The 26,706-nt window shown below is 42.1% G+C and overlaps 1 protein-coding gene across 2 annotated transcripts in view; it reads right to left on the bottom strand.

Annotated features, from left to right (window-relative positions):
- AGMO (alkylglycerol monooxygenase) overlaps positions 1–26,706 on the bottom strand; it is a 111,216-nt gene that overhangs the window by 34,344 nt on the left and 50,166 nt on the right. For both annotated transcript variants that reach the window (XM_069960608.1, XM_069960609.1), the window contains 8 exons: positions 21,372–21,467; positions 18,874–18,940; positions 18,055–18,120; positions 16,172–16,251; positions 13,453–13,587; positions 12,324–12,440; positions 7,736–7,818; positions 6,607–6,712 (listed from right to left, as the gene is read on the bottom strand). In XM_069960608.1, coding sequence (XP_069816709.1) covers positions 6,607–6,712; positions 7,736–7,818; positions 12,324–12,440; positions 13,453–13,587; positions 16,172–16,251; positions 18,055–18,120; positions 18,874–18,940; positions 21,372–21,467 — 750 coding nt within the window. The remainder of the gene's footprint in view (positions 1–6,606; positions 6,713–7,735; positions 7,819–12,323; positions 12,441–13,452; positions 13,588–16,171; positions 16,252–18,054; positions 18,121–18,873; positions 18,941–21,371; positions 21,468–26,706) is intronic.

The raw sequence follows: 26,706 nt of genomic DNA, 5'->3' as shown, positions 1-26,706 counted from the left end.
TTCTTTAAATGTTGGCTCAAAGGGGTAAAAACAATGATGAGTATGGGGACCAACCTACTGAGGGGGCCTAAGGTTCTAATTAAAGGGGTATTCCCAGCTGGTGTAGTTATACCCTATCCACAGTAAAGGGGATAACTAAGCGTTTTCTGGGGGTCCAACAGCGTTCTTGAGGAGGGGGACCCTGACACTGAATGGAGTAGCGGGCCGTGTGTTCTTGCCACCGCTCCATTCATTCTCTATGGGTCTCTTACGTTATGTTGTGTCCTGTGGATACTGTGGATAGGTGGGAATATCCCAATAATAGGGACCTACTCAGCTAATTAGGGGGCCGTTCTACCTACTAAGTACAGGTACCTACCTAATGGGGGGACTTACATACCTTTTTAATCAACGCAAAGTTGCTTCTCTTGTTATTCTACATGCACTGGGGCAATAAGCGGTGTATAAGTCTACATACCCTTCCATTATTTGGGGGTTTATGGTTTAGTTGCACCGAGGTTGAGCTGATTCCAGATTTGCTGACCTGACATTGTACTGGGATTCTTACTGCAACACTCCATTACAATCAGCTATGACTAGAGATGAGCGAACCGAATCCGAACGTTCGGCATTTGATTAGCTGGGGCTGCTGAACTTGGATAAAGCTCTAAGGTTGTCTGGAAAACATGGATACAGCCAATGACTATTTCCATGATTTCCACATAGCCTTAGGGCTTTATCCAGCTTCAGCAGCCACCGCTAATCAAATGCCGAAAGTTCAGGTTCAGATGGACTCCAGCATGCTCCAGGTTCGCTCATCTCTAGCTATGACCTGTTTTTGACTTCGCACCAGCTGGACTGTTGCAGGTGTTTGCGATGGCCGGCCTTGTGCCTTGTCGATCGTTCCTATTAATGACTACTTATTGGTTGGGCTCCCATCATGGCCGCCTCCACTGTATAGGGGGAGAACTAGGATAAATCACCCATTAAATACTAGGACGGTGCACGTCCCATTCTCCTGACCCAAACCCCTCAGTTCTGCCACCTGAGCCGCCAGCTGTTGGCTGATCCCTGGAACGTCTCACGTTTCTCCTCTCACGTGCAAATCACATCAGTGGACGAGATGCCTAATGGCTTCCAGAGTGTGAGTCTGCGCTCAGCCCGACCGTCAGGAGGCAGGAAGGGAATAATGAGCAGATTTACCTGAGGTGCCGAGTCAGGGAAGAGGAGGGGGGCCGGGGAAGCTTTAGGTGGGCCGCCGGGCCAGATCTGCAGGGCAATTTTACAGTCAATTGGATAACGCATCTGGAGCCATACATCACTGACTCCATGTCACAGACGGCTGGTGGTTCAGTCCTGTCATTTCCTAGTGGAGATCTATCACTAGTCAGAGCCATTGTTTTGTTTTTTTCACCTAAGACAAATTTTTCTAGAATAGATGAGGCTTGTAGATGTAGCAGAGCTGAATCCACCACCACAAACTACAATGTCATCACAATGTTCTGCATAGGAACATATCAATGATTCCATCCTCCTCCCATGATCTATCTATCTCTCTTCTATCTATCTATCTATCTCCTATCTATCTATCTATCTTTATATTTATTTATTTATTTATTTATCTATCTCCTATCTAGCTGTTTCCTATCTATCTAATTATCTATCTATCTATCTATCTATCTATCTATCTATCTGTCTGTCTCCTATCTCTCGCTATCTATCTATCTATGTATCATCTATCTCCTATCTATCTTTCTATCTTTCATCTATCTATCTATCTATCTATCTATCAATTATTTTTTGGCGGACTCTGCTTGAATAGAATAGAGCCTATGGGACAGATCTTTAAGCGGGAGCACGGGATGTGAGCGCATGGAATCCGCTGGTGGCTATCTGCGCGGATTCCGTAGTGTGAACCACCCTAAATCCTATAAACACTTTTTTTTACTGGAACTGTTAAAAAATAATTTACTGTATCCTAACATTGCTGCTACATAGTGTTGTCTCTTTTTCCCCTCTTGGAAGGTCTATCTAATGTGTCCACTTCTGGTGGTCACACATGCTCAGTAGCGCAGTCCCAGCTCTCCAATCCTCTTGTGCACAGGAGGTGGAGTGGTGTCCACTATTGTACATAGGGCAGTGACAGCCTTAGGGCCCTATTCCACCAGACGATTATCGTTCAGATTATCGTTAAATCGTTCGAATCAAAACGATAATCGTTCGGTTGAAATGTAGTTAACGATTAACGACCGAACGAGAAATCGTTGATCGCTTTATAAGACCTGGACCTATTTTTACCGTTGCTCATTCGCAAAACGTTTGCAAATCGTTCGCATTGAATAAGACATCGTTCGGTCGTTTGCAATAGATACGAACGCATAAGCGAATAAATAGTGAAGAAAAACTATCGCAATTACGATCATAAGTAACGATTATCGTTCCATGGAAATGAGTGAACGTTACAGGTCTTTTGCAATAGCGGTCGTTTGAGATCGTTACAATTATGCAAACGATAATCGTCCGGTAGAATAGGGCCCTTAGCATCTTAGAATCACAGCTGACACTCTGTAGCCCTGACTACTCACTGAATCCCTAATGGTACTTTTACACGGTGCGATAATTCGTCCGATCGCACGATTAACGATTTTGAATGAACGATGTTTTTTTTATAACGATCAGCGTATAGATGGAAAGATTCATCGTACGGAAAATTCGCTATGCGATCGTTTAAGCCTATCTCACACATAGGGGAAATCGTTGAAAGAATGTTTACACTGAACAATCTGCGAATTTTTTGCGAACGATCTACAATGATTTGTGAACATGTTGAAAGATCAAAATGAACGATTTTTTGCTCGTCGTTTGATCATTCGCTGCGTTTACACGTACGATTATCGTTCGAATTTGACCGTTATCGTGCAAAAACGAACGATCAATCAATCGTCCAGTGTAAAAGTACCATAAGTCATGCTCTCCCCCCTCAGTCCTCACATTAGACATCATACTGAGTATCAGTCTTACCTTCAAGGGGTTATCCAGGCTTAGAAAACCATGTCCTCAGGGTGCGGTATTGCATCTCAGTTCCATTGAGTGGAGATGAGTTGTAATACCACAAACAACCTGAGGAAAGGGGTGGCGCTGTTATTGCAAAAATAAAAAATAAAAATAAATGAGCTTTGTTCCAATCATGGATAACCCCTTTAAATGTCTTTTTGTATAGTAAATAAAGCAATGCTTATCGTTCCTTAGTTTAAGACAAAAATGGCATTAAAATAACTGCAGTAAAGCGAGTAGTAGTAAATGCAGAAGTTGTGACCAGTCAGTGTCTTAGCAAATTGAGATAATAAAAAGTAATGAGGCGTATGAAATCCAAGTGGCGGTATAATCCGTGTAGCAGAGCCGACTTACTGAGGTGTCCAGGTGCAATTCATTAGCAGAAGAACTTCAAGACTCTGCCAGAAATAGTTGTAGTTTTTATAGATAGGACCATAAAAGTGAACCTGCAGTCACATGCCACACATTAAGCATAGCATCCACCTTACAGCACAGCAGTGCTGAGCGCATCAATGAAGCAGAGCTGAGTATATCAATAGACAAAGCTTATAGTGATATAGTAACATGCAGCTTCTTCATGGAAAAACAGTCAGGAAGTGCACAGTGCTCAGCTAGAACTGTTCAATGAGAAATACATCTCTGCTGCATATATATATATATATATATATATATATATATATATATATATATATAGTTGTACAGTCCCTGCTATCCAGTAGTATAATTGTACAGTCCTTGGTGTCCAGTAGTATAGTTGTACAGTCCCTGGTGTCCAGTAGTATAGTTGTACAGTCCCTGGTGTCCAGTAGTATAGTTGTACAGTCCCTGGTGTCCAGTAGTATAGTTGTACAGTCCCTGCTATCCAGTAGTATAGTTGTACAGTCCCTGGTGTCCAGTAGTATAGTTGTACAGTCCCTGGTGTCTAGTAGTATAGTTGTACAGTCCTTGGTATCCAGTAGTATAGTTGTATAGTCCCTGGTGTCCAGTAGTATACTTGTACAGTCCTTGGTGTTCAGTTCAGTAGTATAGTTGTACAGTCCCTGGTGTCCAGTAGTATAATTGTACAGTCCTGTTCAGTAGTATAGTTGTACAGTCCCTGGTGCAGTAGTATAGTTGTACAGTCCTTGGTATCCAGTAGTATAGTTGTACAGTCCCTGGTGTCCAGTAGTATAGTTGTACAGTCCCTGGTGCAGTAGTATAGTTGTACAGTCCCTGGTGTCCAGTAGTATAGTTGTACAGTCCCTGGTGTCCAGTAGTATATTGTACAGTCCCTGGTGTCCAGTAGTATAGTTGTACAGTCCCTGGTGTCCAGTAGTATACTTGTACAGTCCTTGGTATCCAGTAGTATAGTTGGACAGTCCCTGGTGTCCAGTAGTATAGTTGTACAGTCCCTGGTGTCCAGTAGTATACTTGTACAGTCCTTGGTGTTCAGTAGTATAGTTGTACAGTCCCTGGTGCAGTAGTATAGTTGTACAGTCCCTGGTGTCCAGTAGTATAGTTGTACAGTCCCTGGTGTCCAGTAGTATACTTGTACAGTCCCTGGTGCAGTAGTATAGTTGTACAGTGACTTTTATATAGTAGTGTAGTTCTACAATCCCTTTAATTAACCCCTTTAAGGTTAGTCCTCACAATTGGTAACACATTGTTCTGATATCCACATAACTATATGCCCGGATTGGTAATCCAATCCATAGAAGTCGGCAGATTCCCGGCCCGGCATGGAGCTCAGTCCTTGGAGTTTACTCTGGCTAAGGAACCCAACGTTTATGGAGTAAGAAAAGCTTTATTGTTCAGCCTTTCAGATACACTGTGGTTCATCGCCTGTCAGTCACAAAGCAGAGCGTGAAATTGCGCTGTGCTGTGCCAGGGAGATTCATGGCTCCCGAAAGACCAACACTTTCCATGGTAAACAGCGCTCATCCCCGCGCTCCCCGCACAATGCGCTCATTGTGGAGACCACAACCTGCGCTGGATTTACTTTACTAAATAAAATATGAAGAAATCCCAGTAATGGAATAAAGCTGCAGATACTGGCGTGTGCGCTGTTTATAAAACATTGTCAATAGGACGGGTTAGTGAGGACTGCGCAGCGGCGGCGGCAGGCAACCCCGCTATGCGCCACCTGGTGGCTTTGTTTTGCCAGTCAGCTGTACTGTAGTTACCATGTGGATTGTGTGCAGCCAAAGATTCCTGACCGTAAAGTAAGAGCAGGATTACAGCTCAGGAAGGTGCCGGCACCTGGGGCCTCAGACTCCACAGAGATAGGTATATAGCTCTATATCTACTGTATACTTTCTATAATGTGGAGTACAATACACAATGCTGGGAGGGGGGGTAATACTGAAACAATCGTTTTATAGTTGGTTTAACAGCTGCAATCTGGCATTGTGTGTGTGTGTGTGTGTCTCTATCTATCTCCTATCTATCATCTATCTATCTATCTCCTATCTATCTATCTATCTATCTATCTATCTCCTATCTATCTATCTATCTATCTATCTATCTATCTATCTATCTATCTATCTATCTATCTCCTATCTATCTATCTATCTATCTATCTCCTATCTATCTATCTATCTATCTATCTATCTCCTATCTATCTATCTCCTATCTATCTATCTCCTATCTATCTCCTATCTATCTATCTATCTCCTATCTATCTATCTATCTATCTATCTATCTATCTATCTATCTATCTCCTATCTATCTATCTATCTATCTATCTATCTCCTATCTATCTATCTCCTATCTATCTATCTCCTATCTATCTATCTCCTATCTATCTATCTCCTATCTATCTATCTATCTATCTATCTATCTATCTATCTATCTATCTCCTATCTATCTATCTATCTATCTATCTATCTCCTATCTATCTATCTATCTATCTATCTATCTATCTATCATCTATCCCCCTCCCACATAGCTGGCTGTATAACATCTTGTGATATTGATATAATTCCATTGTACATTTACATCATGATATTGATTTCATTTTGCTCTGTTTCTTTTGTAAAAGCATCCTGTGTTTTTTTTTTTAAGAATTTCTCGGAAAATAATTCCTTGCAGCAGCCCCGCAGATCCCGAACAACTCGGAATTTATTCCACATACGTCTCTAAACAATTGGCTTCCCCTTTATAGCTTGCTCTGCATTCATACGACACTTCATAAACTTCTTCTAACTCCATCTTGAAAACCACTATCCCTCTACCTGGTAAGCGCTGGAACACCTAAGAAATCGATGGTGGAGATCAGACTGGTTTATGAAGTGCAAGGTTTCTGGAGCGGATCTGTGCAGTGGAAACCAAGAGCAGACTATAGCCGGGGCTCAGCGAGCATAAACATGCCATAAAGAGGGGGATAGAAACGGGTCAAAGCCAAGAAGAAAACACCCGCACCACTAATGCGCCTTGTAAGGGGGAAATTCATCTCAGGAAGGGAGGAAAACCAGGATGATGATGATGATGATGATGATGAAATCACAAGCAACACAAGTAGGGATATAATGTACAGGACAACCATGATTTTTTTTTTTTTTTACTTGCATTTAATAAAAAAGTTGGATTTCCTACCTCGCATATAGTTGTCAGATTAGGAATATCCGTGGTTAGGTAGCCGTATCTCTGAAGCAACAGGAAGACAGAACAGCGGAAGAATTCTAAAATAGCTGCTTTGGGCCTAAAAAAAAAAGTAAGATAGACAAAAAGAAATGTGATTTTATTTCTAGATTTTTTTCAGATAAGGCTCATTAGACATTCAGGCATGCCCAGATGTTATGTATACCACCGATGGAGGCTGTTATATATACTATTATAGGAATACACAGAGAATTTGGGTGTTGGGTTTGGCAATTTCAGTTGAGCTGCAATACCATGCATGGCCAGCGTGGATAGGAGCGGCGCTGTTTCTTGGGAAGAAAAAATGAAAAAGCCTTTTTCTAACATTTCTCTTTTAGTAAGTTTGTGCTGTCTTATATAAGTGTATTATAAACTAGTGGCATAGAGGCTGAAAAGAATGATGTATCACTTATCCCCCTAAATCAGTGATGGCTAACCTTGACACTCCAGCTGTTGCAAAACTACAATTTCCATCATACCTGGGCAGCCAAAGCCATATAGTCCTGGATATTTATGAGCTCCAGCAAACTCTGCCCACAAGCTGCTGATTGGCAGTTATCTATCCCTGCTGTGTACAGGCAGTCAACTGTCAATTAGCAGCTAGTGGGCGGAGTTAGTGGTGCAGCAAGAATCCTGTTCTCCTGCATATTAGGAGAACGGCTAAACAGAATGATGCGAGTAATACATAAGTTCTTGTCAGCATTTCTGCCACTAGTTAATGCTGCCCCTCATTTAAGGCGTCAGAAACCTAGTGACAGATTATGTTTAAACTTTTCCAGAAACTAACTGTGTAGCTCTGAGTCAATAAAGACTAAGTCTTAATACCAGTCTTCCCCTTTAAGAATTAAAGGGATTATCCAAGATTAGGAAAACAGAAACAACACTACTCTTTTATGCAGTTTAAGTGCGGTATTGCAATTCAGTTCCATTGTAGTGAACTCAGCCAAGTTGTAATACCCCACACAACCTTAGGACGGGGTGGCACTGTTTCTAAAAGAGCGGGAACATTTTTCTGATCCTGGATAGCCCTTTTAAGAAACACTTACAAAAAAGATAAAAGCAGTGACAATAGTGAAGTTCTCACCTCTTCTCCATTAGATATCCCAGGGCTGTTAGGGTCAGGAGGATGTACAGGATTCTCACGAGAATTACTGTTTGTGATAATATCTGGAAGAAAAGAACAATTCATCAACATCTTGATGATGATAATAATCAGAATTTTAGTTTTTTACTGACACAACAATTTTTTTAACCATTTTGGTTATGTTTGGTGTCTACTACTAGGCTACACATCTCCTGTACTGTCCGCCATGTTTTATACTATACTGCTACTATTACTACTACTAGCCTACACATCTCCTGTACTATCCGCCATGTTTTATACTATACTGCTACTATTACTACTACTAGCCTACACATCTCCTGTACTATCCGCCATGTTTTATACTATACTGCTACTATTACTACTACTAGCCTACACATCTCCTGTACTATCCGCCATGTTTTATACTATACTGCTACTATTTCTACTACTAGCCTACACATCTCCTGTACTATCCGCTATATTTTATACTATACTGCTACTATTACTACTACTAGCCTACACATCTCCTGTACTATCCGCCATGTTTTATACTATACTGCTACTATTACTACTACTAGTCCTACACATATCCTGTACTATCCGCCATGTTTTATACTATACTGCTACTATTACTACTACTAGCCTACACATCTCCTGTACTATCCGCCATGTTTTATACTATACTGCTGCTATTACTACTACTAGCCTACACATCTCCTGTACTATCCGCCATGTTTTATACTATACTGCTGCTATTACTACTACTAGCCTACACATCTCCTGTACTATCCGCCATGTTTTATACTATACTGCTACTTTTACTACTAGCCTACACATCTCCTGTACTATCCGCCATGTTTTATACTATACTGCTACTATTACTACTAGCCTACACATCTCCTGTACTATCCGCCATGTTTTATACTATACTGCTACTATTACTACTACTAGCCTACACATATCCTGTACTATCCGCCATGTTTTATACTATACTGCTACTATTACTACTACTAGCCTACACATCTCCTGTACTATCCGCCATGTTTTATACTATACTGCTACTATTACTACTAGCCTACACATCTCCTGTACTATCCGCCATGTTTTATACTATACTGCTACTATTACTACTACTAGCCTACACATCTCCTGTACTATCCGCCATGTTTTATACTATACTGCTACTATTACTACTAGCCTACACATCTCCTGTACTATCCGCCATGTTTTATACTATACTGCTACTATTACTACTACTAGCCTACACATATCCTGTACTATCCGCCATGTTTTATACTATACTGCTACTATTACTACTACTAGCCTACACATCTCCTGTACTATCCGCCATGTTTTATACTATACTGCTACTATTACTACTAGGCTACACATCTCCTGTACTATCCGCCATGTTTTATACTATACTGCTACTATTACTACTACTAGCCTACACATCTCCTGTACTATCCGCCATGTTTTATACTATACTGCTACTATTACTACTACTAGCCTACACATCTCCTGTACTATCCGCCATGTTTTATACTATACTGCTACTATTACTACTACTAGCCTACACATCTCCTGTACTATCCGCCATGTTTTATACTATACTGCTACTATTACTACAACTAGCCTACACATCTCCTGTACTATCCGCCATGTTTTATACTATACTGCTACTATTACTACTACTAGCCTACACATATCCTGTACTATCCGCCATGTTTTATACTATACTGCTACTATTACTACTACTAGCCTACACATATCCTGTACTATCCGCCATGTTTTATACTATACTGCTACTATTACTACTACTAGCCTACACATCTCCTGTACTATCCGCCATGTTTTATACTATACTGCTACTATTACTACTACTAGCCTACACATCTCCTGTACTATCCGCCATGTTTTATACTATACTGCTACTATTACTACTACTAGCCTACACATCTCCTGTACTATCCGCCATGTTTTATACTATACTGCTACTATTACTACAACTAGCCTACACATCTCCTGTACTATCCTCCATGTTTTATACTATACTTCTATTATTACTACTAGCCTACACATCTCCTGTACTATCCGCCATGTTTTATACTATACTGCTACTATTACTACTACTAGCCTACTCATCTCCTGTACTATCCGCCATGTTTTATACTATACTGCTACTATTACTACTACTAGCCTACTCATCTCCTGTACTATCCGCCATGTTTTATACTATACTGCTACTATTACTACTACTAGCCTACACATCTCCTGTACTATCCGCCATGTTTTATACTATACTTCTACTATTACTACTACTAGCCTACACATCTCCTGTACTATCCGCCATGTTTTATACTATACTGCTACTATTACTACTACTAGCCTACACATCTCCTGTACTATCCACCATGTTTTATACTATACTGCTACTATTACTACTACTAGCCTACACATCTCCTGTACTATCCGCCATGTTTTATACTATACTGCTACTATTACTACTACTAGCCTACACATCTCCTGTACTATCCGCCATGTCTTATACTATACTGCTATTATTACTACTACTAGCCTACACATCTCCTGTATTATCCGCCATGTTTTATACTATACTTCTACTATTACTACTAGCCTACACATCTCCTGTACTATCCACCATGTTTTATACTATACTGCTACTATTACTACTACTAGCCTACACATATCCTGTACGTGTCCTGTACCCGGCTCTTCCAACTGCAACATCACGGCCCGGCTGAGAGATTGCCCGGTCAGCCAGTCAATGGCTAGGATGCTGTCCCACCCCATTAGCTGGGTACATGATGTTGCAGCTAGAAGAGCCGGGTACGTGACATGTTGCAGCTGGAAGAGCCGAGTACATGATGTTTCAACTGGATACGCTGGGTACGTACGTTGCAGCTGGAAGAGCTGCAGGACACCAGCGGCTATGCAGGATCCTGGATGGGCGCTATGGGGCACAAACTAAATCTAGTTTATTATCCTTCCGCATCACCCCACATCTCCCCCATTCCAGCCCCCATGAGACTATGGTGGGCCACCTGTGGCGGCTGCGACTGGTCACTTGCTAGATGGTCCTGTGTGACTCCACTACTGCGGTGGTTGGTCGGTAGAGTATACCTCAGCCAGGTGGTAGGATGTCATGACATCAGTGCTGACTCAGCACACAGGTATGAAGACACACACCTGCCTTTAGTTATTTGTGGCTGGCTATACTTTTCCCCAATGGTTGATGACCTGCCGGGTTGTGATGGGTCCCTTGGGTGCTTATCACCGTGGTCCGGAGTGGAGTTATGACCCACCCGGACTGTCGGTACCACCACCCACAGAAAGGGGAAATGACCCAAGGACAGTGTAGCTTGTGTGTAAGCGCTGGTGCAATAATCACCAGACCTGGTAAAGTAAATAAACTCTTTCTTTACTTTGAAATCTTCTGTGATATGAGTAAATCGTATAGTACAGACCTGACTTGTCTAGATCTGCACTGAGAGCTGTTTGAGGTATAGAGAAGAGTAGCAGTGCGGGCTTGGTTGCGTGCTGAGAAGAGTAGAGAGAATAGTGGAGAGGAGTAGGTCTTGAGAGTCCCAAACCAATGTAGTACTGTGCTCTGCTGGAACTTTAGAAGAAGAAGATATGAAGAGAATACTTGAAAGAAGAAGAATACTTGTGCCCGTGTTTCGACATTTGTCACTATACCACCTTTTGCCCTGCAGTATCGAGTTACCCGTCCTATCAGGGTGACACAAGCCCCAGTCCTAGTTACCTGAGTTGAGCGAAGTGTTCGAAGATATCCAGTGTCATCTGCGCTTCGAGATAGAGTACGTAGGCTTTTAGCTGCTTCGCTCTATTCTGTTCCTCTACTTTAGGACACTGTCCTGCACTGTGTTTAAGATGTTCACGCCGTGGGTTGGGGTGGTCTCTGACTTGTCCCCTCTTAAGGGGTTTAGCACTGCATCTTGAGGATAAGTGTTGCTTTAAAGAAAGTCTCTGTGTTCTCCATAAGGGTACACTACAGCTGGACTGTCCTGGACAGGGAAACTGGCAGAGCCAGGCTTTTGGATAAGCTCAGCAAAGATGCCTGATCTGTGTGTCCTACTCCTTTAAGAAACAGAAAGGAACTGACTAAGTGTGGGTCTGCACTTCCTCTCCCCATGTGAAAACTGCCTACAGGGTGTATGTAACAGCTTCTGTGAGTTTGGGAGAAGATAGTGTGAGAAGAAAGGAGGGTAGAGATAGGTAGAAGAGAAGAGTAACTCTCATTGGTGTGCAGATCACAAACAAAATAGCCCTTACATGACTACAGCTGTGCAACAGTTACAAATATATAGACAGTGACCTCATGTGGTAAAACTCAAATATACACCTTCATTAACACATTGTTTCTTACAGTACAAGGCTTTTGCGAGGGGTGTTCAAACTAGTAACACCCATGGTAGGACACCACATGACTTCTACTTTAAACCTTTACAGTGAGGGTTAGGTTATGGTTGGGGTTAGAAGGGTTAGAGTCTCTATAACTAATCCCTTAACCCTTCCCAAAATGTCAGATTCAATATAAACTTACAAATTTAGCTTCAAACATGTGCTGGTAGACGGCCAGTAACAGAAAAAAATGAATCGTCCCATATATCTGTAAGAATCCTGACAGCTGCGGGTCATAGGGTTTTTCATCTCCAGTCACCTGCAAACAACAAAATGTATAAAGATGTTATGTGAGATGTGATAGTACATGAACCTGCAGTTACTGTTCTTCCTATCAGCTTTTTCACCCTCATACCTCTTTATCACTGCCCCATTCTTCTGCTAACTGACTAATATGAATTAAATGGGTACTATGGCGATTTTTTTCCTTTAAAAAAAAACTGGTGTAAGAAAGGTATGTAGATTTGTAATTTACTTCTATTTAAAAATCTTCAGTCTTCCAGGACTTATCAGCTGCTGTATGTCCTGCAGGAAGTGGTGTATTCTTTCCAGTCTGACACAGTGCTCTCTGCTGCCACCTCTGTCCATGTCAGGAACTGTCCAGAGCAGCAGCAAATCCCCATAGAAAACCTTTCCTGCTCTGGACAGTTCCTGACATGGACAGAGGTGGCAGCAGAGAGCACTGTGTCAGACTGGAAATAATACACCCCTTCCTGCAGGACATACAGCAGCTGATAAGTAGCGGAAGACTATATAAATTTCTGCCGCCAGTTGATTTGGAAGAAAGTAAATTGCCGGAGTACCCCTTTAAGTGCCCTACTACATGTTGCACAACTTGAATGACTCAACTTTACCTTTTTGAGGCTATGTTCACGCAACATACTATTTTTGTTTTGAGTGCCATACAACATACAACAGCCGTTGTTCAACCCATTGTGTGAAAACTACGGCTGTTATTCCATTGACTTTAATGCATATCATTGCAGTATGTAAAGAACGGACGTTTTTTTTTTCAAAATAGTATGTTGTGTGAACATAGCCTGAATCTGTAACATAAGTAATATATCTCTTGTAATTTGTAATCTGAGCTCTGCTACATTGACTCATGTAGTGCACTACATCCATGTGTATAATGTGGCCCTAATGGGAGCTGACTGAGAATACACGTCTATAACTCCACATCTTATATTACATTTGGCTCAATAATATTGTTGTGGTAAAAACCCAAATATTTGTATCCCATCAATTTCAATTACATGTTAATCAGTTACCGTTGGAAGTTCCTCTGGAAGTCCAAGCCGAGGTTTTCCCGGTCCCCATCCCGGCCCTTTAAATATCACAGACAGTTTGTTGAAGAAGCCGGGAGTGCTCCAGAATGTCTTCCAAATATAGATACAATGTTGCAGCTATGAAAAAATACAACATGGAAAATGTCACAAAATACAAAATAATAAAGCAAGCAATGTGCGGGCAATAAACAAGCAGAGAATATACATGTCCACATGGATTCCACCAGCAGAATAGTGAGTGCAGCTCTGGAGTATAATACAGGATATAACTCAGGATCAGTAATGTAATGTATGTGCACAGTGACCCCACCAGCAGAATAGTGAGTGCAGCTCTGGAGTATAATACAGGATGTAACTCAGGATCAGTACAGGATCAGTAATGTATGTACACAGTGACCCCACCAGCAGAATAGTGAGTGCAGCTCTGGAGTATAATACAGGATGTAACTCAGGATCAGTAATGTAATGTATGTACACAGTGACCCCACCAGCAGAATAGTGAGTGCAGCTCTGGGGTATAATACAGGATGTAACTCAGGATCAGTAATGTAATGTATGTACACAGTGACCCCACCAGCAGAATAGTGAGTGCAGCTCTGAAGTATAAGATCAGTATAGAATAACATCATGTACTTACAAAGGGACTGAAACTATTTAGGTAGATTATTTCTATCGGTTGTAAATCTTCTTAATTCTGTACATTTTGTAGAAAATATATCGCTTTAAGTTAAATTAATAGAAGAAGTATAAAGCACATGAAAGTTCAGCTCAATAAGTGTTTATAAACAGCCGGCGGATCAGCCGGAGCTCCATACATTCCCCATAGTAAATGGGGCATTTTACAAGGCAGTGAGTAAGTATGTCATCCAGAGCTGTAATCAACAAGAAAGGTGATGGATAGACACACACTGGGACTCATCGGGGAGAGCTGAATGGCTAATTATGGTCGGTCCTCCTGTTATATACACAGAGTGCAGCAAGTGAGCGGTATAAACAAGCCGAGGGGATATTGATTAATAGTGTTCTGATCCGGGACTCAGGGAGGTGAAAGCTACACAGCTGCTCTCAGATTGTGGGGCCATTGCCAAGATGGAGAATTAACCATGTGACTGACACTGCTTGTATGATCCGGGTATACTAATATAACACGTAAGCTGCGACAATATATATAATTACAATAACCTGGACAATCATGGGGGTGTCTACAGGAGCTGAGGGAAATAAAGTTTTCTTAACTCATAGACGAAATATTGTTACAAAAAGTTGCCGATAGGTGGCGCCATATTCTATTTGCATAAATCAGACGTTATTTCCTAGCAGCACGGCCTCCTCACTCACACGACTTCTGGTTATGGGGTTTCTTGAAGGATCGAGTCTACTGCAACTGATCCATTTGTTGCCATGTTGTAGCCGTTAAATCTGATGGAAATACGGTTTTGCGAATGGGCATTGTTGAGAGCCAAGGGGGACATATTGGATATTTGGAGCATTATTTGCACAGCTACATCGCCATCTAGTGGCATATTTATGTACTAAACATGCAAGCAGGGCCCTCACTCCTCATGTATGGATAATTAAATGTAATCCAGAGAGATTTCCTGATCCATAGGGTTCTTTTAGGCATGGCACCTTTCAAAAGTTTTCCTGAAGGGTGTCCATGCTGCAAAATAGGCCTGGAACTGATAGGATAGACCCCTTGAATTCTAGCATGGATGACCTATAGAACCCTATGGAGGCATTTAGAATTCCAGACAGCTCTGGATGCACATCCGAAACCTGTCTAGGGTTCTGGATGCGCTGCATGGCAGCCCGATCCAGCGCCAGCATCCAAGCAAGTGCTAACGCTGGCCCTTTAACTGTAATCACTCCTAATCAGAAGCGCATACAGTTAAATGCGGCACTGTGCTTGACAAGGCTGGGAGCCACTGGCTCCTGATTCTGTCAGTCACCCTTTTAGCCAGAGGCAGCATTATGACTCTGGCCACAAGAGGCACTGTGGTGCACAAGTCAGAAGACAGAGGGGGAAGCTGGCTGCAGCCGTGCAGCAGGTGAGTATGCTTTGTTTTTGTTTTTTTCTCATACATTTTTACAGTCAGAAAAAAACTGATGGTTTCCCGATCATTAATTTCAATTGAAACAGAGTCATTCCTTATACTTCCAGGGGTGTAGCTGCAGGGAAATTGAACATTTGCTACAAGGGTCCTCCACAAATAACGGCTGATCATTGAGAATGATCCTCTAAGTGTTACTGTCACTTTGAAAGACATCTTACATTAAAATTTGGGTGTTTAGACCGTCACTGATCACTAGGCAGGAGAAGCACATAGCTCAGCGCTTCACTCCCCAACCTGCTACTTTCTCTGTCTTGTTGCAAAACCCATCTCCTGCAGTAGGACAGGGACAGAGTCAAGGGGGAAGAGTTATCAAACATGGTGTGAAACTGACTCAGTTGTCCCTAGCAACCAATCAGATTCCACCTTTCATTTTCCAAAGAGTCTGTGAGGAATGAAAGGTGGAATCTGATTGGTTGCTAGGGGCAACTGGGCCTGTCTCACTTTACACCATGTTGGATAAATCTCCCCCAAGGACTGAAGCACTAAGCTGAGCACTTCTCCCTGTTCTATCTAGTGTTTAATGGGGAATTTGAAAAGAATGTAAATTACAAAAAAAACCAACATAATAACAGTAAATCAAAGATTACCTGGACATTAAATGGTTCAAACGTGTTTATTGGATGGGTCAGGCCGTACACGACTTTCTCTTTTTCCGGCACAAACGTTCCTTGAAATGAGAAAATAATAAATCACGCTGACTCATAATATACAGGGATCCAGGCCATTAATTTCCCCATCCGGATCATTTATCTGCAAGCTTTGCCGGCCTTCTCCTGACACTGTGTTGCTGTTGTTAAGTCAACAAATGCATCTAATAAGCTGCTTTAAAATGTATTTATAGGATGGCGTAATCTATCACTTGTATATATCATTTCAGGTTGCTGATTGCAGCGCCGTCCGCCAGGAGCCAGGAGCTCATTCTGCAGCCGCAGCCAAGGACCCTAATCCAGCAAGCTTAACAAATGCCGGGTGTTTGTAGCCGGAATATTGATGAGATCTTACGTGAGCAATCAGCTCTGATTACACCCCGGGCTCCCAGTCACACAAGCTGCCGCCAGCTCACAGGATTATTATAAGGAATTACATTAAAGGGGTATTCTGAAGAAAAAGGGAGGATTGTTTTTACATTTCTTTAAAGGGGAAAATTTTCTTTCTAATCAACTGGTGTCAGAAAGTTATACAGATTTATAATTTACCTCTACTTAAATATCTCCAGTCTTCCCATACTTATCAGCTGCTGTATGTCCTGCAGGAGGTGGTGTATTGTCTCCAGTCTGACACAGTGCTCTCTGCTGCCACCTTTGTCCATGCCAGGAACTGTCCAGAGCAGGAGAGGTTTTCTAAGGGGATTTGCTACCGCTCTGGACAGTTCCTGACATGGACAGAAGTGGCAGCAGAGAGCATGTGTCAGACTGGAAAGAATACCCCACTTCCTGCAGGACATACAGCAGCTGAGAAGTACTGGAAGACTAGAGATTTTTAAGTAGAGGTAAATTATAAATCTATATAACTTTCTGACACCAAGAAGTTCCCCTTTAATAAAGTCATATAACTGGAATCAACCTTTAATAAAAAAAATTAAATAAAAATGTATGTATATATATATATATATATATATATATGTATGTGTGTGTGTGTGTGTGTGTGTGTTATTTTTTACATTTTTACATTGAACGGCAGCTGTAAGGCCCTGTTCACACTACGGAATCGGCACCAAGATTCCATACAAAAAACCCCTGTGCCAAATGCTGCCTTCAATCTCTTTGAACGGGAGGGCTTGCGCACCTTCGCTCTATGTGCCTCTCCACTCAAAGAATCGACATGTCAATTCCTTAAGCGAAGAGGCACGAAGAGCGGAGTCCCGAAAGCCCTCCCATTCAAACACATAGAAGGCAGGATTGGGCGCTGAGTCCGCACGGGGGGTTTCTGTAAGGAATCTTGGTGCTTTGTCCGTAGTGTGAACCTCATGGGTGACATTCAGTCCAATCATCAGTGGTGGGTGGTTGGCGTCCTCCGCCTGCACGAGTTATGCTGAAAGAGCACAAGTAAAAGAATAAAAACATTTTCCTGCTGTATCGGTGAGTGCATCCAGACTTTATTCTTCTTACTATGTTGGTTGGATCATAGCTTTCTGATTCTATCTGGAGATTTGCACCACCATAAGCAGTTTTTTCACTAGAGCGTGTACAGTATATGTTGGCTTACGAGGCTGAAAACAGTTACATGGTGCAGAACCTTACATCTTATTATTGACTCATGGGTGACATTGCCTTTCTGCTGCTGCCAGTGGCTGTGTCAGGAATAGCCGGCCTGCTCAAGCCCTGGCCCAAGCAAAGTCACATAACATTAGCGCTGCTACATGCAGATACTCAGATACTGAGCCTTCCCTGATGTCTGTTAAATGTTACATAGATATTACTGCAGTGAGAACAGAGCCTAAACAATCCCATCAACCATGCATGTCACTCACCGAATATCCTGTCCCAGATGATCAGCGTGCCGCCATAGTTAGAATCTATGCAGTATGGATTTCTACCTGTAAAGATTGATAGTTATCCATGTAAACACAACAATACAACACAGATACAAATTTTTATAGCTTGCTGATACCAGTTTATTTAAAGTGACTCTGTACACACAATCTGTCCCCCCCAAACCCCTTGTACCTTCGGATAGCTGCTTTTAATCCAAGATCTGTCCTGGGGTCCGTTCGGCAGGGGATGCAGTTATTGTTGTAAAAACAACTTTTAATCCAACAGCGCTGTGTCTAACGGCCGGGGCTTACATTAGTATATGCATTAGGCTGGCACACCCTCTCCTTCCCTCCTCCCCACCCTCCTCATCATTAGGAATGCTCCAGGCAGATTGCTTCCTATTCCCCACCTGTGTGTATAATGAACATGGGCTGGATCATTAAGACACCCGTGCAAAGCTCAAACAGCAGTAAATGTTCCTGGATCATTCCTAATGCTGAGGAGGGTGGGGAGGAAGGACGGAGAGGTGGTGCCAGCCTAATGCATATACAAATGTAAGCCCCGGCCGTTAGACACAGCGCTGCCGGATTGAAAGTCGTTTTTAAAACAATAACTGCATCCCCTGCCGAACGGACCCCAGGACAGATCTTGGATTAAAAGCAGCTATCCGAAGGTACAAGGGGTTTGGGGGGTCAGATTGTGGGTACAGAGTCGCTTTAAAAACTTTTTTTTTTCTCTTTGGAGTACCACTATGAAATCAAGCTAAATTGTATATTTTCCCATAATTTCTATACGAAATAAGACACCCCACTTACCATGATGGACTCTGTGGTGACTTGGAGTGTTAAGGATCAGCTCCAATGGACCAAGGTTGTTTATGAACTATACAGAAATATATACATAGAAACATTGTATTATAGTAAAGCATTGTGGGACAATTCAAAAAGCAAAAAGATTTATAATGGACGCAGAAAATGAACAGAGAAAGTCGTTGAACCCGAAGAGCTCGACCACTACTAAAGGGGTATTCTAATGTCAGCTTATAACTCCAAGTCCATTGAACAGGGGTAGTAAACAGATGACTGAGGGTACAGCCACCAGGATCCTCACCCCATTTCCATTCTCAGAATTGGTGGGGGTCTTGGTGGTCAGAGCCCCTGCAGTTAGCTTGTTATCCTCTATTTTATGAGTACTCCAAGAAAAACACATTTAAAATCTTTCAAAAAATAGATGAACTCTGTCGGTTCCCCCTTTCATAAATACATATAAGAACCCCATCTGAGAGGTTGGGGGCGGGTCTGACAACAAACGTAGTCTGCTGCCAGTGGCAACCAGCGAAATTTTGAAGAGCACTCTGGATGGAAGAGCTGTATGTCAGAATCGGTACTACTGTAGATGACATTTTCATGGTAGATTTCATATCATGTGCAAATTATACAATGAAGCAAAGTTATATATAAGAAACCCGAGAAACATGGCGGCTCTGCGTATTTACACAGATGGAGTCAGTGGCCACATTTGTAAAGCAAAGTCTCAGCAGGAGTCGAAGGCAAGCAAAACCAACATGAGGGATTAGCGTTTGTTTCCTTAGTTACACAAAACGCAAATCTTAAGATTCGGTCCTGATTTATTCTGTTTTTCTACCTGATGAGGCCGTTTTCTACTTCATTGAGCGTATTACACAACCATAGCCCAATGTCCACACTACAGTGTACAATGAAAATATTTGATGATTGGAGATAAAACAATCTCAGCTAGTCAGCCATGGAAAGATAATATGGCACTCTGGAGGAGGGAGACGCTACAGAGCCGGGAGATTAGAAATAAAAGCTACTTCAATGTGAATTAGACAAGAATGTTTATATACAAAGGATGAAAGAGAAGTGTATAACTAAGTGCGAATGTCCTATTTCCTGGAGAAGAAACTCTGCATTCTTCAATGAGAACTACTATAATACTGCTTGTATATACAAGAATACAACTACTATAATACTGCTCCTATATACAAGAATACAACTACTATAATACTGCTCCTATATACAGGAATATAACTACTATAATACTGCTTGTATATACAAGAATACAACTACTATAATACTGCTCCTATATACAAGAATATAACTACTATAATACTGCTCCTATATGCAAAAATATAACTACTATAATACTGCCCCTATATACAGGAATATAACTACTATAATACTGCTCCTATATGCAGGAATGTAACTACTATAATACTGCTCATATATACAAGAATATAACTACTATAATACTGCTCCTATATACAGGAATATAACTACTATAATACTGCTCCTATATACAGGAATATAACTACTATAATACTACCCCCTATATACAGGAATGTAACTACTATAATACTGCTCATATATACAAGAATATAACTACTATAATACTGCTCCACAATGATGCAACGTTCTGGAGGATGACAACAGATGGGCTTAGGTTTTCCAATGGGTTTAACCCAATGGTTTAACCCTTTCTAGATCTGGGGTTATAGTTAGGGATGGTCCGAACCCTCCGAGGTTCGGGTTAGTATAAACCCGAACGTTCGGCATCAGATTCCCGCTGTCTGCCTGCTCCGTGGAGCGGGTGGATACAGCGGGAGGACCGCCTGGGAAACTGGGATACAGCCTATGGCTATAGCTGTATCCCAGTTTTCCAGGCGGTCCTCCTGCTGGATCCGCAGGCTGCACGGAGCGGGCAGACAGGGGGAATTATTACCAAGAGTGCGGGTTCGTACGAACCCAAACCGAACTCGGTTTGGACCATCCCTAGTTATAGTATTAATACCTTTGGGTCATCCCGTAAGCAAGTCAATGTATAACCTCATCAGATGACTGGATTCTTCCCAATCAATAAAGAAGACGGAGAAACCACACCCTTGGCCATTGAATTCACCTTCGCATGGAGGATACACATCAATTGTTTCCATCATTCACCTCCAAACTCTTGCCCTGGTTCTCGTTTTTATCTTGGCAAGAAAACCCCCATTGGAAAAGTATTTTCCTATCGAGGCCCAAAATGTTACAAGATGCAGACGGGAGTTACAAGGATGGGGAGGGGGAGGCTGATATTCTACAGATCGAACAAAAGAATGTTATCTAATTGAGACCAACTGCTCTCATTGTTCCTTATAAACTTAGCAATATATTCAGGGAGAACCAACAGATGGTTTTCTTTAAGGGAGTCAGACAAAGATTTCTCGTACACAATAAATCAGGTCCTGGTGGATTTACTAAGACAATGCCCAAGGCAAGGAGCGGCGGAGGCGAGGAGAAGCCAGGACGCTTACCTCCGTGTGGATCCAGAATTGGTATAAGAGATTAAACTGGAGATGGACAGCAAACACCGACGGGGGGATGAAGAAGGCCATGGGCCAGTAGACCATCTAGAAGCCAAAGGAGAGAAAACATGAATGAGTGCCCAAAATAATATTATATGGTGTACAGATATAGTGGAGCTGATGTTGCTGTTAAACTATTCCCTAGTCTCATGTTTAGGCTATGTTCACACTAAGTAAAAGTACGTCCGTTGTTGCCATCGACAACAACGGCCGTACTTTGTGCACCTGTGAACATAGCCTTATCTGCTATGGGATCCCGGCAGGAGCGGATACACATCGTATACGCTACGGCCTGGATCCCATGCAGACCCGCAAATAACTGACATGTTAGTTTTCTGCGGCAGCAATTCAGTGAATTGTGGCCGTAGGAAACCCTGTCAGATTACACAATGAAGCGAGCGGCTCCGGCCGCTTGCTTCCTTGTGTGCAGTGGCAAGTTCTTATGCGGGCGCACGCTGATGCGCCCGCATCAGAACCCTGCGGCCAGGATGATCTGTGCAGAGACCGGCCGTTCCGTGACCCTGCCGGGGTCACGGAAAGGCCGGTCTCTCACGTTGTGTGAACATGGCCTAAAGGGGTGAGAAATTCATGGCTGTTTTTTTTTTTTTTTTACAAACACTAAGGTCCAAAGTGCCACTAAGATCCAAAGGTTGTATGTGGTATTGCAGCTCAAACCCAACCTATGGATCTATGGACAGATGTGGGGCCATGTTCTTCTTAAAGTGACCCTGTCCCCCCCTTTTTGCAGTCTGATTTCTCTACACAGGTGTAATGGGTAAATTTAGCAGTTTTTATTTTAGCAGGTATTTATTTTATATCATACGTCATTGTTCAATTAAAAAGTGATCTTTTATTAACTGCAGATTGTGCTCAGTGGCAACAGTGCCACTTAGCCGTGCCCACAGCGCTCCCGTTGGTCCCGCCCCTCTGCGACATCATCGACACATAGCCCCCGCCCCCTCAACGCTCATTGGTATGGGCCGACCCTGAGGGGATGGGGCCTAGACCTTTAGGCCAGCCTATTCCAATGGTCGGCGAGTGGGCGGGGCCTTTGATGTCATGGATGGGTGGGACCAACTGTGATGCTGTAGGCAGGGCTAAGTGGTACTGTTGCCTTGAAGCCCTGCCCACTTAGCACAATCTGCAGTTGATAAAAGATCGCTTAAAATGAGGTATGAAAACTGCTAAATTTACCCATTACACCTGTGTAGAGAAGTCAGAATGCAAAAAAATTGTGACAGTGTCACTTTAAAGGGGGAGTCCTGTATCTGACTATTCTTTTCAAAAGAGCTGGGGAGGAGATGGCTGAACATAACAACATGCACCTACCCCACTGGTCCCGCCTTGGCCTCTGACTGGCTGAGTGGGGCTGACTCGTCACAACTCGGGTCCCTGTTCAGACCAGGAAGTGGCCGGGGGACTGGGAACCAGGGCGGGAGACAGTGGACCCCGACACTGGAAACAGGAGGGAGGTGCATGTTGTTATGTTCAGCCCCCCCCCTCCCCAGATCTTTCTCATCTTCTCACATTCACGTTGTGACCTTCTCACATCCACAGCGCCCCATTTGAAAATTCACCAAAGGAGTCCAGTAACCTCTTTTTTCCAGTTCCCACCCACCAGAGTCTCCACATAGTTCAGGTTAGAGGTGGCCGCGCCTGCCTGTTGCCCTCTGCATAGAAGTCTATGGAGCTATACACTGAGTCACCCGCTGCACCTATTCTGTAGATATGCCATTAATGCTTAAAGGGCTTGTCCAGGTCACACAACTGAATCTGATACTCTTCTTCTCATCTCTCGTCTTGCATATACCATCTCACCCTGGAGTGGGGGGTCGTAACAGAGTACCAGGGCTCTAACCAGTGTTATATATACGTTTTAGGGCTAACGGAAAAGTTGGGATTGAGACTGAACCAAAGTTTTTGTTAAACATTGGCGAATCGGCTGAACCAAATTATTTAAACATTGGGACAGATTTATCACACATGGTGTAAAGTGAAACTGGCTCAGTTGCCCCTAGCAACCAATCAGATTCCACCTTTCATTTTCCAAAGAGTCTGTTAGGAATGAAAGGTGGAATCTGATTGGTTGCTAGGGGCAACTGGGCCAGTTTCACTTTACACCTTGGTTGATAAATCCCTCCCGATGTCTCTTCTTTACAGCCGTTGGGATGAAGTGATAAATTTATTCACTAGGTTTGAAATTCAAACTACAGGACATGTATAACCAGTGTCCCCTCTTATTCTATGGAGCAGCATGTCAGTTTTATAGACAGAATAATTAATTTCTGTCTATTACAGTATATGGGAAACCCCAGATGCCTTGTAGTAATACTCATATTACTTATTACTACTACTACTACTACTACTACTACTACTACTACTACTACTACTACTACTACTACTAATAATAATAATAATAATAATAATAATAATAATAATAATAATAATATTATTATTATTATTATTATTATTATTAAATGTAAAAAAATAAAAAAAATATTTAAAAAACTTCATTTTCAAAATTTCTAAAAAGTTCATAGTTGTAGTATACATAAAACTAATTAAAAAAGGAAAAAACGCTATTAGTAGGGTGCCACATAGCTTTTAAAAAAAATCTTTTTTTTTTCATGTGGCATTTTAACAGTATTCTTCATTAGCTTTTATATGTATTTGAATGTTACTATCTATAGTGTGTTATTAAATGAATCACATACAAAGCATTTTTTTCCGGGGTTATATTTGCAATATAACTGCATGGGGTGTTTTCTTTTCCAAAATGCAGCCCACTCTGGGGATGTCCTCTTTCCCATAGGCTTCTTTAAAGAACTTGAAAATTTGCAGAGAAAAAAAAAACATTGGGGCACAATTACCAAGGGGTTTGCACCTATTCTTAGGTGAATAATTGGATTTTTCTCCCATTTTGGTCTAAGTTCTATTTATGAACCAGTATTCGACGGGCAAATATTTTTTAGATGCAACTTTTTTTTAATATGACTTTTTGAGTTTTGAATATTATTCACCCAAAAATTTGCATAATCTGGGATTAGCTCCTGATTTATCATTTGCAACTTTTTTAAACGTTGCACAAACAGGTGTCGCTCTACGTCCGGTCAGTACCGGGTGAATTTGTTTGCACAATTTTTTGTGAATATGCTGTGATTATTCTGCAAATAGTCAGAGAATATTGTAATGACAAATTTATGAAAAGTTTGTTGAGTTTGTCCTCTTTGGCTGGGTGATAAAACGGACGAATGCTCTGTAGAAAAATGGCATGTTTTACACTCAATAGGAAATGTCCCCCTAGTGTTGCAAAGTAAAAGCTGACATTGACAATGCTTAAAATATATGGCACTTTTTAAAAGCTAAAAATAAAAAATTGTGACTTTCAGCAACACCACGCGCCATCGGAGAACACAAGGGGGCGTGATCTCAGACGTAAGTGATTTCACCCAAAAACTTTGCAATTTTTTGTGTTGCGTTTCTTGTTGAAGTCAATGAAAGATAGTTTCACATTTATAACCGCACTGACTTGGGTGCGTATTTTAGCAGTGTGAACGCGCTCCATCATCTCAAACGTGCAAAAAAATAAACCACAAAGTAAATGCTAGAATTCCCCATAATAAGTGATTTCTAGTGTCTAATATACTTGTCCGTGCTACTTTCACAGCTACAAGTGTTTGCAGGTGTTGGGCCGGGGTCAGCCGGGATCTGCCACCGCCGCCGCACGTTTTCATCCGAAGTGATGGAGTAATGGACGCCGATGAACCCAAAGTGAGATTCCTGCAATGGGCTGCTCTGATGTGCACACGTCCAGGTCCGGTTCCAGGTGATCTCTGGGGGAACGCGCTACATGTGTCGTATTTTACGTGGAGCTAAACTCGCAGTAATGAGCTGCAGGTGGAGCGACAGCTCGGTGACGGCCAACAGACGGTCACTTTTAATGGAATTCTCTTCTATTTGTTCTGCGTCCAATTTCTGTGATTTGTAAAGTATCTCGCTGCTTTCAGGTGTTTTTACACTTCTGTGAAATACAATACGATGTCCAGAACGGCCTGTGAATGACTCTCCATCTAGTCAGTGCTAAACGCCGCCTTCTGGTGCCGGTCATTGTTCTTACTCCAAAAAGAGGAAATATACTGGACTCCATAGTAAAATTTTGACTGACAAATCCCACCACCATCATCATCATTATCATTATCACCACCACCATCACAACCAGAACCACCACCACCACCATCATCACAAGCACCACCTTTACAACCAGCACTACAAACACCAGCATCTTCATCACCATCACAACCAGCAACACCATCATCATCACCATGATTATCACCACCATCATAATCACCATCACAGCCAGCACCATCATCATCATCACCACAACTATTAACTACAGTTCCATCCCAGCAACTACCATCATCATTACCATCACAACCACCACTACCAGCACCATCAGATCAACTATTACATTATGGTAATCTATATGTTTGACTATAAATAATATTGCCACCTAGTATTAAAAATGTATATATTTAGTCAAACTCATTAAGATTTACTAATCGAAACTTAACGAACTTAATTTAAACAGCCAAAACTATAGCAGCTACAGTACTGGGACTATTACAGAAGAGCAAATTTGTTAAAACATGTTGTTGTAAAAGAGTCAAAAATCGGAAAATCACAATTAAAAGAATCAGCCAGTCACTCTTCCAATTTCCACCATTTCTCTCCTCTCTTTCCCTGTATGCCTCTGTTAGTCTCTCCCTGCTCTGCTGTAACTGCCTGCTGTTTTTTTATGACAATAAATGCATCACCTGCCGAACGAACCCCAGGACAGATCTTGGATTAAAAGCAGCTATCTGACGGTACAAGCGGTTTGGGGGGGTCAGATTGTGGGTACAGAGTCGCTTTAAAAAAGATGGTCAGATTTTTGTGAGTTTGCAGGCATCAGTCTACATTGTGCACTCTAGAGATCCTGGAAGGAGTGAGCCTATAAGATGTTTTTTCCTGTTTTCTCCAGTCACGCCGGCCAGATGACCTTACACATTTCCCAGGCACCTGCTGCAACACAAACTGTTACAGGTCATAAGAGATGCCGATCGCTCCAGCCCTCCTTCTCCGCGCTCTTCACATATTTTTCTTGGCACAGGAGACTGAACAGGTGTAATAGAGTACAGCTCAGCGTGTTTATTCTCTTCTTAAAGAGATATGCTGCGCTCAGCGATCCGCACCCGGGGAAATTACCGGTAAAAATAGAACATAATTCTGCAGTCAGATAAGGTGA

This window comes from Dendropsophus ebraccatus, chromosome 2, assembly GCF_027789765.1.
Source record: "Dendropsophus ebraccatus isolate aDenEbr1 chromosome 2, aDenEbr1.pat, whole genome shotgun sequence".
Classification (NCBI taxonomy): domain Eukaryota; kingdom Metazoa; phylum Chordata; class Amphibia; order Anura; family Hylidae; genus Dendropsophus; species Dendropsophus ebraccatus.
This window is presented reverse-complemented; position numbering and strand designations above follow the sequence as displayed.